The sequence below is a fragment of the Gracilinanus agilis genome, chromosome 2, assembly GCF_016433145.1.
Source record: "Gracilinanus agilis isolate LMUSP501 chromosome 2, AgileGrace, whole genome shotgun sequence".
NCBI classification, from domain to species: Eukaryota; Metazoa; Chordata; class Mammalia; order Didelphimorphia; family Didelphidae; genus Gracilinanus; species Gracilinanus agilis.
Window position 1 is genome coordinate 116,314,675 of NC_058131.1, and position 16,346 is coordinate 116,331,020.

The window sequence follows — 16,346 nt, forward strand, 5'->3', positions numbered from 1 at the left end:
TTGTTTAACCTCAAATTCCTATCATGACAAGTATTTATAGTATGGCTTTATTATTTTATTTTAAGTGAATTCCTCGAACATTAGATACATCCATACTCAAAAAGTACTAAAACATGTTTTAAAGTCAAATTCAAGTGGATCTGGACTACTTACCTTGAAATTATCCAGCATTTCTGCTCTCCATTAGAGGGATATTCAAAATTTATTACTTATGCTACTCCCCTCAGAGCCTTGTTGGTGAACATAGACAAAGGGACCATCATCTGCTAAACAATCTATAGAAGCAGCCATGGTGGGATATTTAAAAATGGACTGAATCTGAATGTGGCAGGAGAAGAAATAGAAATGGTATCCTACCCATAGCAACCTATGTCACCTCCTTCTCTTTGTGAGACAGTAATAGACAGGAAGATTATATTTCATAGGGGAAACCACTAAGTAATAAGTAATATGAAAAGGAGGACTTAAAATTAAATTCAGAACCCTGAAATTAAGAGAAAAAGAGGTTATGGAGTAGAACCATAATAATTCAGATGGCAACCAACACCTAACATGTTGCTAGCCAAATCCATGTCATCTTCAAGAGAAATCAAAAGAGTACTCTCAGTTGCTACATTGCATCCACAGAAATTTATCTACCTTGAAAGACTTGTAAGTGGAAAAAACCTTTGGTGAAAAGACCTGTTTGCTTTTTGCTCAGCACAACTGAGAATTATATTTTTGAGACTTTACCTTAACTAAAGTTTTGAGGGTTGGTACAAGGAACTGAAAGGATTGAGGCTAGGAATGCATTTGCTGCATTTCTTGGGGAAGGGAAAAATGGAATGAACATTTTTAAGTTCCTACTATGTGTCAGACAGTGTGTTAATAATTTTACAAATATCTCATTTGATCCTCACAACAATCCTGGGAGATACGTACTATTATTATCCCAATTTTACAGATGAGGAAATTGAAGAAGACAGAAGCTTCAGTGGGTCGCAAAGCTAGTACATATCTGAGGCTGGATTTGAACTCAGGTCTTTTGGTCAACCTACTTTGATTTCTTTCCATCTTTCTTATTAAGAGAAACACAACTTGTTTTCACAACTTGTCTCCTTTAGAGGAGAAACAACAGACAAGGAATGATTGGGAGGAGAGAGCGGAATGGCGACCTGAGCTGTGAAGTTTGATTAATATAACCCTTAGCCTAACAAGAATATTGATTCTGTCTGTAAAGGGGCAAAGTCAGGTACCCTGAATGATGGAGAGAAGCCCAAAGCTTGGACAAACAACAGAGTACCCTCTGGTGCTGAATTGTTGAACACCATCTGTTGGGTCCCCTGGTAATCATATGTGGGAGTTCAAGAAAGATTTAAAAAAAAATGTGTGAATTCCCACCCTTCCCCTCTCCATCCTTTGAAAACCCCAGGTATATATTTACATTTGAGATATTTTAAATTCCTTTTATAGAAACTTGTTTGATTTGGTTTGGTGGTCCCTACTTGTAATCCCTTCTGAATGGAGCTGTTATTTTGGGGGGGTTGAGGGTGAAGCAAATGGTCAGTGGCCCAATGGAATCTAATCCTATTCAGCCCCATTTAATTTCGGGAAGTGCAACATAGCACAGACCTTCAAGAATACATCCTTCTCCACTATTTTATTCCTCTTTTTATTCCCTTTAAATCTCTTTCGCTTTTGTTTCTTGCCATATCTTAACACCACTCTCTCACCCTGGGATGGTCCTAGAACCTGGACTAGGAGGAAGGCAGGGTCTCTGGCTTTACAAGACTTCCAGACCTGTCCTAGAGTTTCCCTGCAAATGAAGTATCTATAGAACTGAGGATCTTTGTTGGGATGGGAGCTGGGGTATATAGAGGATATCTCTGGAAACAATGAACCCTTCAGGATGAGTCCTAGGGGTGTCCCCAGTTCAGAGAGAGTTAGATTTGGAAGTCAAATGACATTTACCATTCATTGTGGTTTTAGATATTTAATTCTCCTCTCCTTGATTACTAGATACCTCCATTAAAGAAGAAAAGGTAGAAGTAAAGCTAAAGATCATTCTAACAAGGGGAGGATTGTCTAAAGACACTCATATGATATGACTGGATGACACAGACATAATTCCTAAAAGAACACAAAAATATCAACAGTATACTTGAATAGAGTGGAGCTTAGGGGAGAATAACAGTTAATTACTCTGAATATCCAAGAGAACAGGGAGTTTTGCAAATACCCCAGAATGTGCAAAGGTATGCCTCACTTTTGGAGGCTTGGTACCCCTTCAACACATAAAACTTTGAGTAGTGTATTCAGTTGTCCTAATTAACTTGGTAAACTTGGAAGGACCTTGACGCACTTTACATACTTTGAGATTTATCATACTCAGAGTCATTCTAGAATTATATCAGAATTCCTAGGGTCTGGTCTAATTTTATATACAAATTCTGAAAACTTCTCTTTCTTCAAGACTATCAATAATTAGAAACGGCCCAAGAATCTTTACCTTTGGTTACCACAAATATGTTAATGGAAAAAAAGAACAAAGTACAGGTATCCTTTCTACACTGTCAGAGTTAGAGGTGCAGTCCTCCATCTGGAAAATCTGCATAAAATTTTTTGGCTTTCATGATCTTTTTGAAAATGTTAACTTTTTGCTTATTTTAACTTTAAGAAAGAAATTATGACCCCAGGCAAGTGACTTAATTCCCATTGCATAGCCCTTATCATTCTTCTGCCTTAGAACCAATACATAGTATTGATTCTTAGATGGAAGATAAAAGTGAAAAAAAGAAATTGTGTATATTTATGGTATCAAAAGATAAAATATGTTGATATCACATAAAATAATACATATATTTTGTACATTTCTGAGTTTCTAAACTTTTGCTGTTTCATTTGCTGGCCCCTTGTGTAATCTGTAGCTTTTGCAAAACTCCCCAAAATTCCCATTTAATTTCCTATGCTGACCTGTGATATGGTGGAACCATGATGGAGAAAGTCTCAACGTGGATGGGATCTATCTACCTATCTATCTACCTATCTATCTATCTATCTATCTATCTATCTATCTATCTATCTATCTATCTATCTTTCTATCTATGTATATATATATATATGAAATAATCTACATATATATATGAAATAATCTACATCAGTGGTTCCCAAACTTTTTTGGCCTACTGCCCCCTTTCCAGAAAAAAATATTACTTTGCCCCCTGGAAATTAATTTTTAAAATTTTAATAGCAATTAATAGGAAAGATAAATGCACCTGTGGCCATCACTGCCCTCCTGGATCGCTGCAGCACCCACCAGGGGGCGGTGGCGCCTACTTTGGGAATCACTGATCTACATATATATGTGTGTGTTTAATAAATATTTGATAAATGATGTCATTGGTGTAAGAAACTATTGGATAAGAAACACCTTCAATCCGTGAAGATCAGTAATAAATTTCCAACTTTGAAACATTAAGGGACTCGACCATCATCAGAGTTTGTAGGCGTTGGAGGCAAAATTCTAAATGAAGTCTTCTTGACTCTAGGGTTGGCCTTCTATCCCATTCTACTATGCTACTTATCCCAACACACACATTCTCACACACTACTCAAAATTCTTGACCTTGCAATTGCAAATCATAATACAGCATTTTTCATCTACTTTGTTTTTCCTCAGCTTATATCTTTTCAGTGACTATGGATTTCACTGAGGGGAAGGCTCTGTAGTATTCTGAAGCTCAATATAATTAGCACACAGATCTGTGAGTCCCAAGAAGTTTACTATCAATAGAATTTAAAGGTTGAAAACCTTAGGTGAGTGAACATCTCCTTGTTTAGTGACTTATTTGATTTTAAAACTCAATGGATCATTAAAAAAGTAGTCTCTATAGTCAAATGTACGTTAAAAAACAAGCTATAAAATGTGTAAATAAGATTAATAATTTAATACAGAGAAATTTTCCTCTTCTTTGTCCATTAAAATAGTCATTTTTATTTTTTTGATGAGGTTATTAAGTGAGTGTCACATTCAATGCTTTATTACATTCTTTTAAAAAAGATTCTTAATATATAGACAAGTATAAAGCATCTGAGTATTTCATAAAAATATGGCATGTTTTATTGATTGATCTTGAGCTATATTTTTATATTTGGTAATATAGATTTGCCAAAATATATACTGATGTAGTTTGGAGAGTCTAATTAATTTCTTCACAGAGTTTCTCCCATTTATCTTCTCTTAAAGTTGTAGGTACATGTGCTATAATTACTTCATATTGGTATGTTTGTGTAATTTCATAATGAGTACCATGATGTGAGATGACCAGGTTCTCTCATGGAATCACATTTTTGCCTTTGATGAAAACAACCCATTTATTTGTATCTTGAAAAAGAAACCCCTTTGAGTCATTTAGCTAAAACTTTTTTTGTTTTATGATTTTATTTTGTAATAAAAATGTCAAATTGGACATTAGCTGCTACTCTGAGGTCCTAAAATTATATCTCATGATGCTGCCCCGGTGATCTTTCTCTTTACAGTAATTTAATAAATAAAATTAGTTCTAGGCAATGACATTTCCTAAGATGTCACAGAAAGAACAGTAGCTACAAATTATTCCCCATAAACCAGGGATGCATATTCCGTAGATACACATAGGGCCCTGGGAGGAATTGGCACAAACTACAATGATACAGAAGCACAAATGAAGAAAACATATGTAGCCAATGCAACTGATCCTCTTTGTAATATCCTCCATACTGCTCCACTCTGAGCATATCACCTTTTCTGGGGTTGATAAGGAAACTCTGGACCTAATCCAGGCAGAAATCTGTCTGAATGTGAACACTGTCATGTGCAATCAATGGATCTTACCTTCATCAACTTTGGAATGAAGATTTGCTCATAAACTTGAAACACCATTGATGTTAATTTCAGTCCCTACCAAATCCTACTAATAAAACTGATTTTTTGTTTTCTCGTCTTTGACTGCAACAATTCTTGTTTACTAATTAGCACCATTCCAACCTTTGTATCAAGGTTATACTAGTGATAGAAGCTTAATTCTTTACCTAAATAAAGATGCTTTCTCTTTTCCAAGAAACCAATTCAAATTAGCCAAATGCCCTAGCAGCAGGGTATAATAATGATACAAAGCAAGTATTGATTAAAACAAAAAAGGCTTTTTTAACAGTATTAATTCTTACCGACTCCAGTAGTTATTGATTCTGCATCAATGTCGTTAGCTCGTTTCTTTGCCACTTCTGCTAGCGCCAATTCACCCTTATCTATTGCAAAGTAATGGATGTCCTTTGGGAATAGAGCAAAATAAAAAGTTTAATTTAAAATGAATATTGAGTAGATAATGAAAGAGATTTGGAAAGGAAAAAAAACTTGTTTAGACTAAAGAACAGAAAGAATTGACTTTGTTGTTATATTTTAATTTTTCTCAGTTTTCTTTTTTAGTGCAGGGAAATATTTTGTCTCTTTCAACAATAGCCATCAAATATATTAAAGAAAAAGTAGATATCTTAATAATTTATTTCAGACTTCTTGATAGTGGGAAGGAAATACATTTTAGTTAAGTATTTTCACACATACACATACCCCCTCACAAACACACAGCTTTATCAAGAAATCAAATCCTCAGGGTATATAGGTGGCTCAGTGGATAGTGTTTCAGGTCTGGAATCAGGGTGGCCTGGGATCAAATCTGGCTTCAGGTACTTCTTACCTATGTGAGCCTGGACAAATCACTTAACCTCAGCTGCCTAGCCCTTATCACTTTTCTGCCTTGGACCTGCTATTGGTATTGATTTTAAAACAGAAGATAAGGGTTTAAAAAAAATGAAACCCTCAAATGTATCAGTTTCTTTAGGGAATTCTTGTCATCATCATATGAAAATGATTTTAAAAATATAATAGTACATCATATCGAATAACAAAAATATAAAAATTGGAAGGATTTTTTTTGTGGTTATATACATCCAATTTACAAAATCTCTGCCATGTGGTCAGCCAGTCTCTAACTTGCATTTTTCCAGTGTCAGGGACTCCATTCCCTAATAGGCATTCTGTTCCCCTGTTGAAAAGCTTTGATTGTTGGAAATTGCATTCTACTGGATTTAGTGCCAATCAAATAACATACTTATTTTGGAAATCTATTAATAGAACTTAAAAGGATGTGAAAATAGGCTAGAGATATAATAGAATATATTATGTAAATATATAAAATAGAAAGTAAAGCTGGCTAATCACCAGTCTCTCTCAATAGACTTTTCCCAAACACTGATCCTCTACCTGGATTTATTTCTAAAGTTTAGCATACTCCCACACATTGATGCTCTCTCCCTATCCATGATTTTGAAACTCTAGGTGCCAGAGTATAAATCCCATTTCTCATCCCATTTGTCCACTCCTTTATTTCTATTCAACTATGACCTACCCTAAATCTATCGACCCCTTTCACTGTGCTGTCTGGAATATCTGCCTCATAATTAACACATTGCCTTTCATCATAAACCTTTCCCTTTCTAATTCCTTTCACCTACTGGCATTCTCTGAGACCTGACTCCCTCATGCATCCATTTCTGGTCCTGGTAGCACTTCTATTCATATCTTCTAATTCACTGTTTATGGTAGGAGAGTTGGAATGCTCTCCATTGTCATTTCAGTACTACACCTTTCCACCTCCTCTCTAACAACTCTCTTCCTTTCAGGTTCAGGCTATTCAAAATTATCACCAGTATATATCCTGGCAGATGCCATCTATCAACCCTTCAGGATGTTTTCCTTTCTTCCTCAATGAGTTTAGTACCTGGGTGACAATCTTTTTCTTCCAACTCTTGTCCTTTTATGAGATTTCAGCATTCATATTGATGCTCCTTCAAATACCTTTACTTCTCAATTTCTGATATATTCAGTTTCCATGTCTTCTCTCCTTTCCACCTTAGCTACAAAGAGATGATTGATCATACTGTTGATTTTGCCATCAAGTACAAATATTTAACTTCTAATTCATGAACTATATAATATCTAGTGAATTTAATTTTTTGACTGCTCCTTTCCCTATGCACTGTTCTCCATCTTCCCTGTGATTTCCAATTCCTTCATTTTTATCACTATTCCTCCCCTCCTATACCTTGTTTTAAATAATTTTCTTTTGCTAGGTCTTTTAAATTTATCTATTTATTTAGAATATTTTTCCCATGGTTATATGATTCATGTTCTTTCCCTTCCTTCTTCCCTCCTGGAGGGAATTCCACTGGGTTATACATATATCATTGTTCAAAACCTATTTCCATATTATTCATATTTACAATAGAGTGATTTTTTAATGCCCAAATCCCAATCATATCACCATCAAACCATGTGATTGATTACATTTTTTTCTGTGTTTCTTCTCTCACTGTTCTTTCTCTGGATGTATATAGCATTCTTTCTCATAAGTTCCTTGGTGTTGTCCTGGATCATGCTACATCTTCCTCTAAAAAGTTTTCCTTTGTTCTCTTTATTTCTTTTCTCTTCCAGTTCATTCTGAATTTTATTTTCTGCTACATTTTTTCTTTATTTTTGCTCTTTGTGTCCCTCACAAGTATGACAAATAGGTTTGACCTTCCTATTCCATCTCATCTCTGTATCATTGCTTTTGTTAATTTCTTCCCATTTCCCCATTTATTACTTATAAATATAAATTTATTGTCTTGTTCTTGTAAATATCAATTCATGAAAACAATGATGTCAAATGGAAACATTACTGTATGGTTGGAATCACTCCTTCCCAAGTAATGAGGTCCTGTCCCCTACATGATTCAATTTTTTTGTTTATCTTTTTTTCTAATATATTTGATTTCATTAAATATTCCCCAGTTATATATGAAAAGTTTTTAACAGTTTTTTTTTGAAATTGTGAGTTCCAAATTTTTTTCTCCCTGCTTTCTTCACTTGCTATAGATATCAATTATAGTTGTGAAGTTATGCAAAATATTTTTCCATATTAGCTGTGCTACAAAAGGAAACAGATAAAAGAAATAAGAATACAACTTAAAAAGTATTCTTCAAAAACACATGATTTATCACTTGTTTGGGTATATGATTTGAGGTTTTGGTTTTATAAGATTACTTTCTTACAAAAATGAATAATATGGAAATAGCTTTTGAATAATAATCATGTATAACTCAGAGGAATTGCTTGTCAATTCCATGAAGGGGGAAGGAAGAGGAGAGGGAAACAACATGAATAACTTTGGAAAACTGATGTGTAAATTTAATACTGGATTAAAATAAAGAAAAGAATTAAGTATGCTTCAATCATCATTCAGAGATAATCAGTTGTCTCTGTAAGTTGAAGAGCCTATTTTATCATTAGTACTTTGTAATTGTCTTGATCAGAGTCACTAATTAACAGTTTTGATCATCCTTACAATATTGCTATTACTGTGTACAGTGTTCAGGTTCTGCTCACTTCATTTGTGTGAGTTCATATAAGTTTTCCCAGGATTTTCTGAAACCATGCTGCTTGTCACTTTTTATGGCTTAATAGTATTCCATCATGCTCATATACCACAAGTTTTTTAGTCATTTTTCAGTTGGTAGGCATCTCCTTAATGTCCATTTCTTTGCCACCACAAAAAGAGCTGTTATCAATATTTTTGTACAGATAGACTCTTTTCCCTTTAAAAATCTCTTTAAGATATAGATCCAGTAAGTGGTTTGCTGGATCAAAGAATATGCACTATATTATAGCTCTTTGGGGGGTAACACTAATTTTTCTCCAGAATGGTTGGACAATTTCACTACAAGTGTATTAGTGCCCTTATTTTTCTACATCCCCTCCAGAGTTTTTCATTTCCCCTTTCTGCCAATGATTCTGTTGGTCAATGATTTGGATCATTTTTTCATATGACTATTGATAGTTTTGCTTTTTTCTGAAAACTGCTGTTTAATATCCTTTAATTATTTGCTAATTGGGGAATGGCTCCTATTTTTATAAAATTTGGCTCAGTTCAATATATATTTGAGAAATTAGGTCTTTATCAGAGAAATTCATTGTAAGTTTCCCTCTCCTGTTTATTCTTTTCCTGTTAATTTTGACTACATTATTTTTGTTTGTTTAAATTTTTAACTTCATTTAATCAAAATTACCTATTTTATCTTCTTTATCTCTTGTTTGGTCATAAACTCTTTCCATACCCATAGATCTGATGGGTACATTTTTCTGTTCACTCACTAGTTCACTTAAGATGGTATTCATTATGTCTAAATAATTTATTTATTTTGATCATATCTTGGTATATTGTGAGATGTTGTTCTATGTCTACTTTCTGCCAAATTGCTTTTGAGTTTTCCCAGCAATTTTTACCAAATGGCTTCTTACAACCAAAATTTGGATCTTTGGTTTTTCAAACACAAGATGATTATGGTCATTGACTACTCTTCAGTATGTACCTAATTTTTTTCCATTGATCCACCATTCTATTTCTTAGTGCACACCAGGTTATTCTGATGAATAACACTTTGTAATAAAATTGGAAATCTGGAACTGCTAGGTTGCCTTCCTTAATTTTTTTCATTGATTCCCTTGATATTCTTGATACTTTGCTCCTCCGGATAAATTTTATCATTTTTTCTAGCTTTATAAAAGAATTTGTTGGTAGTTTGATTGGTATGACACTAAATAATAAACTAAAAGGAAGAGTTATCATTTTTATTATACTGGTTCAGCCTACCCATGAGCAATTAGCATTTCTCTAATTGTTTGGATCTGTCTTTATGTGAAAAATGTTTTGTAAATATTCATATGATCCTTTAATATGTCTTGGTAGTTAGCCTCTCAAAATTTTATATTGTCTATAATTGTTTTTATTAATTTTTTTGCTTTCTCAGCCTATTTTTAAAATGTATTTTATTTTCCCAATTACATATACTAACAATTTTCAACATACATTTTCCAAAACCATAAGATCCAATTTGTTTCCCTCCCTTCCCCTTCTTGGAAATGGCTAGCAATTTGATCTTGGTTATATATGTATTATCATGAAGCATATACTTTCAAATTGGTCATTGTTATAAGAGAATACTCATACAAATCAAAATCCCCAAATAAAAACATAAATAAACCAATATGAAAAATAGTATGCTTTGATCTGCACTTGGAAGCCAACTGTTACTACTCTGGAGGTTGGTAGCATTCTTTGTCATAAGTACTTCAGAATTGTACTGGATTATGGTATTACTGAGTAGCTTAATCTTTCACAGTGGATCATCATGCAATATCACCGTTACTATGTACAATATTCTACTGGTTCTGCTTATTTCACTTTGTATCAGTTTGTGTAGGTCTTTCCAGCTTTTTTTGAAATGATTTATTATAGTATAATAGTATCCCATTATGACCATCTACCACAATTTGTTCAGTCACTCCCCAATTGATGGACATCCCCTCAATGTCCAATTCTTTGCTACCACAAAAAAGCCTTTCCCCTATTTTGTGATCTCTTTTGGAAACAGATATATTGGTGATATCAATGGATCAATGGTTATGCTTTCATAGGTTAAAATTTTTATGCATTTTCATTGCTATTTAATATGACAAATTTGAAGTTTTATTTTAAACAATACCTTACTATAGAACTTTAATGTACACAAACTCATTAAAATGTTATATTAATTTGAACTGTAATATACAGTAAGCAGAACCCACATTTGTGGTAAAACAGTTAGGAAAATGTAAGTCAGTTTTAAAAAAATTATGAAATATGTGTGATTTGAATTAAAATTTTACACTATCATTATTTTATTTACCTGGAGTTTTAGATATTTTCATACATTTCTGTGCCATCAATTAAATGTCAAATAGTATGAATAATTTGCTTTGTTTCATAAATATTCTTTATTTCTATCTGCCTCCATGAAAAGAATATCATGATGCTTAATGCAAAGAATATAATATAATGTAATTGTTAGATATTTGAATTAAATAGATTATGTTAGGATTTTTGTTCATTTAGATTTTGGTGCATATTAATTTAATGGACAGACACTGTCATACAGAACTGAACTGTGTTGCCATAGGACACAGATATGATACAGTAGGGAACAGAGATTGTATTGATTGTACTCAGAGGAAATACAACTAAAATTGATTGGGAATCAGAAAGATTTAAATTATACCTTTATATCTGATGTAGAAATCAAAAATGTTTGAATTTCATTCTGTTTAAGAGAAGGCCAAGTGTAGAGGAGAAGCTACTAGCTAGATCTGATAAGCAATATTTGGGAAGATTTAAGAATCTGAGAGTTATTATATAAGGATACCATTTTTCTATATGTTTTGAAGAATTAAAACACAGAGAATAATATTCTTCTGATGTTTGAAAATCACATTATAAAAATCTGAAGTGGTTAGTCTATTTCCTTAAGATGAATAATACAAAACTCCTTTTAATAAAAAAGAGCTAAGGAAATAGTTCTGTACTTCCTTGCTCAGCAATCAAGTACCTAGGAGCGGCAGATGTAAGCCACCCTACTCAAATCATGCCAGGGGAAGGCACAGATGGCTGAACAACAGCAGCAGTAGGCCTTTCTACAGCACTATCAGAAAGCACAGATGGCCTTCCAATAGGCATTATGCCAGTGGTTAAGTAACCTGAGGCTGCCAGAAGGAGAGTTGTCCAAGAGGCAGACCCACCCTCCTGCCATCCAACATAAATCCAGAGGGGGTGATCCATTCAGTGTACCAAGGATATGGCATTTTCAGGGAGTAGAGCTTGGTGCCACATTTAACATTTTATTCAGATGGAGTAAATGGAGGTATTACCTGCATTTTCAAGAGCATAGAACCCTGACTAGAAATACTTACAATTAGCAAATTATTAGAATTGATTATTTAAAAAGAATTAATTTTTTTAAAATACTAGTCTAAGACAAAATGGCATATTACCTTGAAGTTCTACCTATCATTGCACAACTGCTTCTCTCCTTAGAAAATATAGCACCTTAGGACTAAACTTTTACATTCTTAAACTTAGTCACACACATTACAATCTGATGTTAATCTCATTTAAGAGCTGTGTAGATTTTATTTCAAATCTATTGATGTTCTTCAGTAACATAGTTAATAGAGGTAAGACTTACAGATGTAGAGAAAAAGAAAATTAAAAAAGAGTAGCTTAAGGTGGATTCTGAATTCAAATGAAGTCCTAAATTTTTGCTATCTATAGTAATTCATATATTAATAGGAATGTGAATAAAGAAAAAATCAACTTGTACTATGTTCATACTTGAGGTTTTATAAGATAGGTGTATCCTAAATCATAAAAGAAATTCAAAGATGAAAGAATCATGAGTTATGAAATGGTAAAACATTCTATAACTTATAAAGGACAGTTATCTTTAACTACAGGGCAAAAAATTTCATAAGGCTCATACACAGGTGGTCTTGGGGTGTTTTTCATTGTTAATGTGGCCAAGACAGATTTTGGAGCATTTTTGCTGATACACATTAATTATCTGGAGGAATTAGTAATTATAATCTCTCTTCCACTACATATATATATATATATATTTATACATATATATATATACATACATATGTACACATATATTTAAATTTCATAGGATTAATTTTTTCAATATAGAAGATAGAAAATTAATTTTATGCATCTCTGAAAAAGATTACAGGTATGAATAAAAAATTAAACAAAATCTTTTTCTTCTCTCTTACTGTTTGGAAGATTTTAAAATCATAGTTGAGCAAACTACTAAATGCTGAGCATTTCCAGCTACACTTCCAAACTTAGTTGCATATTGGTTTAAGGTTACCCCACACCAGAAAGCATTCTATTAAGAAATAAGAATCTTTTTGAGTAAAATGGTAGAATGAGAGGATCCGAGGGAACCAAAATCCACAAACTCCTCAAAAACAGACTAAAAACAGTTAAAATAGAAAATGAACAATTCAAAGCAAAATCACATTGTAATAAAAGATACAACCAATTACTAATAAAGACTAGAGTACCAAAAGCGATGCAAAAAAATAACACCCATAATACAAGGTGTCCCAAGAGACACCCTTGAATGGATAAAGTAATGGGTTTAAAGTAATTAAGCAGTAATTTACAGGGTGAGGAAAACCATAGGCTCAATAAAAAAAAGTTTGAAGAAAATAAAAATACTGGGAGAAACTTGTTAGAAATAAAATGTTTTAAAAAGATCAAAAGTAAACAGTGAAGTAAATGATCAACATATGCTTGAATATAATCGATGTACACTAATAACAGAAATAAAGTGGAAAAGACAATTACAGTAAAGACAGTAATTAGTGGAGATAAAATCTTAGAAATTTATTGAAATATTTAAAGAGCTGGAAAATATTCAAAATATAGTGAACAGCTATACAAAAAAATAAATGAATGATATGGTATTCTAGGAAACCATAAAAATGTATATACATCAGCAAAAAGGGAAAGAATACAAACAAAAAAAATTCACAAAACCCAGTAGGACTAGGAAGAATCTAAGATTCCACTTATCCTGAGATATACTATAAATTCTAATGTCATAATAATAAGCATATAAAACATTTTAAATGTGCTAGAAAAAAGAAAACCAAAAAATAGAAGTTATTTACTAAAGAACATTAATAAAAATAGTAGGATTCTGAAGGAAGACAAAAGATAGATAACTAAGGAAACTGGAATATAAAAATATAAAAAATTAGGAAGCATTGACTTTATACCTAGAATTATCTAACCAAGTAGACTAAATACTCTGGCACATTTTGGCAAGATGGCAGAGTGAAAAAGTATATCAAAGTCTAGCTTCCTCTTCATCATTTCAGAAGAGCTAGAAATGTGTTAAAGAAAGAAAAAGAATCATAACTAAGAAGAGAATCCTAACAAGAAGCTTGCTTGCCATCAAAAAACCAGCAGACAGACTAACAATTGAACAATCAAAGAAAACCTCCTAATTCACTATACTCATAATAATAGGATAAAAATGCTATGAGAAATATAAGAAAAAGAAAATCATTCTGCAACAATACTAATTACAATCCTAAAAATGAAACTGGATAGCCATAAGAATCATAATAGTGGTTGAAAAGTTTAATAAAAGAATTAAAGACTTATGGAATAACATTACAGTTCTTATATATAGGATGGGAGAATCATTGGTTTAGGACACAAACTAAAAAACTAACAAAGCAATGGACACTATAAAAAAACAGAGAAGGTACTAAAAAGTTCAATGACAGTAAGAATTATTAAAGCAAATTTAAAATAAAGCAAATTTGGGATAATATATGAGAGCTCTAAAATAGAAAAAAATTGAAATTGAAAGATGTGGTTCTAACTGATAATCTAATATTCAGTGTTCTTTTAGGAATGTGATAAAATTAAAAGTATGAATTTGAAATTTCAAAAGTTTATAGAGAGAAATTACTTAGTACATGAAACCAGTGAGCAAAGTAGAGATTATTAGAATTCTTCATTATGTCACCAGAAAGGAATTACAGGTTTATTGCACCTAGAAATATTATTGCCAAGCTAAAGAGCCACAAAGTGAAAGATAAAGTATTGGCAAGTTCTAGAAAGAGAAAGAATAAATACGAAGAAGTATCGGTCAGAATAACTCACCATTCATTGAGAAAGGACAAGAAAAATTGGAATACATTATATTGAAATACAAAGGAAAATAGCTTGGACCCAAGGATTACCTATTCTTCAAAGTAGAGCATAATATTATAAAGGAAAAGATAAACTTGTTACTGAAATTGCTTATTTCTAAAAAAATTACATTACAAAAAGAATAACTAGTTAGAGCCTTTGAATTGAAAATAAAGCACATGAAAGAAATTTAAGAAAGGGATAAGAATGTGAATAACCCAGAAGAGCTAGATGATGATCTAGTTCTTACATGTAAAGAGGTAATAATATAATCATCTTTGGGAGTCACATCATATCTAAGAGAAGACAAAGACAGACAACTTCTGGGCTTAGATGTTTAAAAAAGAGTTCCCAGGAACTTCATATATTCAAAATTGGGGCATTCTAATGGTTATTCAGACATGGAAGTAAAAGTAGGGAGGTCTATAAAAGTGTGGATGCTATGCTTACAAAATTTGCCAAGGACACAGATATGGAAGTAATGATTAATACTGCATGGGATTTAAGATATAAAATGATCTTGATACAAATTTTAATATAATGAAATTTATTAGGGATAAATCTTATATTTGGTTTAAAAAAACTGACTTTACAAGTATAAGATGATTAGATGACAATTTATCTGAAAATATCTAAAGGCTTAAGTAGACCAGAAGTTCAATGAGTCAACAGTGTTCCAATTGTAGACAAAAGATAGTTAATGCGATCTTGGTCTGTGTTAGAAGAAACCTGACATCCAGGAATAAGGAGGTGATAATTCCATTATATTTTGCTCTGATCAGGCTACATTTGGATTCATACCATGCATATTGGCAAAGATGGCATAAGATTTTCAATAGTGTCAAACACCTCTTTTCCTCTGATACTATCTTATTCCTAAGAAACCTTTCTAAGGTGGTTTTCAAGACAACCATTCCCTTCTGGATCTTCTCCTACCCATTTGACCTCTTTTCCTTGGTTTCCTTTGCTGGATCTTCATCAAGGTTGCACCCACTAAACATGGGTGTCCTACATTATCAGTGATTCATTGATCATCTCTATGCTGATGATTCTCAAATCTAGCTATTCATCTAGTCCAAATATCTCTGCTGACCTCCAGTTTTGTATCTTCAACTGCCTATTAAACATCTTGTCCCACAGATATTTCAAACTTAACATATTCAAAACAACTCATTATCTTTCCCATCAAATTTTCCTTTCTTCCCAACTTTCCTATTTCTGTTGAGGGCATTATCATCTTCCTAGTCACCTAAGTTTGCAACTTAGGTATCATCCTCAACTTTTCATTCTCTCTTATCTCCCATATCCAACCAGTTGTCAAGTCCTTTCCTTCATATTTTCATAACATCTCTCACATATCCCTCCTCTCCACCCATCACCTTATGTTGGACTATGGTAATAAAATTCTGATCTATCTTCTTCCTATAAGTCTCTCTTCGTCTAGTCTACTTAGCTATCAGGGTGATCTTCCTAAAGCACAAGTCTGACCATGTCACCCCCTACTTAGTAAACTCCAATGGCTCTCTTCCAGATCACATATAAAATTCTCTGGAGTTCAAAACCATTCATAATTTGGCCCACTCCTACCTTTCCAGTTTTTTTACCCCAAATTCCCACATATTCCATTGCTTCTCTTCAAACAACACTCCATCTCCCACTCTATCTCAAACAAAACATTCCATCTGGATATTTTACTTCGTTGC

At 32.7% G+C, this 16,346-nt stretch overlaps 1 protein-coding gene across 1 annotated transcript in view; it reads right to left on the bottom strand.

Moving 5' to 3' along the window:
• Window positions 1–506: 506 nt before the first annotated feature.
• LOC123233354 (WD repeat containing planar cell polarity effector) overlaps window positions 507–16,346 on the bottom strand; it is a 159,173-nt gene continuing 143,333 nt past the window's right edge. Inside the window, exons 13-14 of the mRNA XM_044659480.1 lie at window positions 5,185–5,287; window positions 507–577 (exon numbers count right to left, since the gene is read on the bottom strand). Coding sequence (XP_044515415.1) covers window positions 507–577; window positions 5,185–5,287 — 174 coding nt within the window. The remainder of the gene's footprint in view (window positions 578–5,184; window positions 5,288–16,346) is intronic.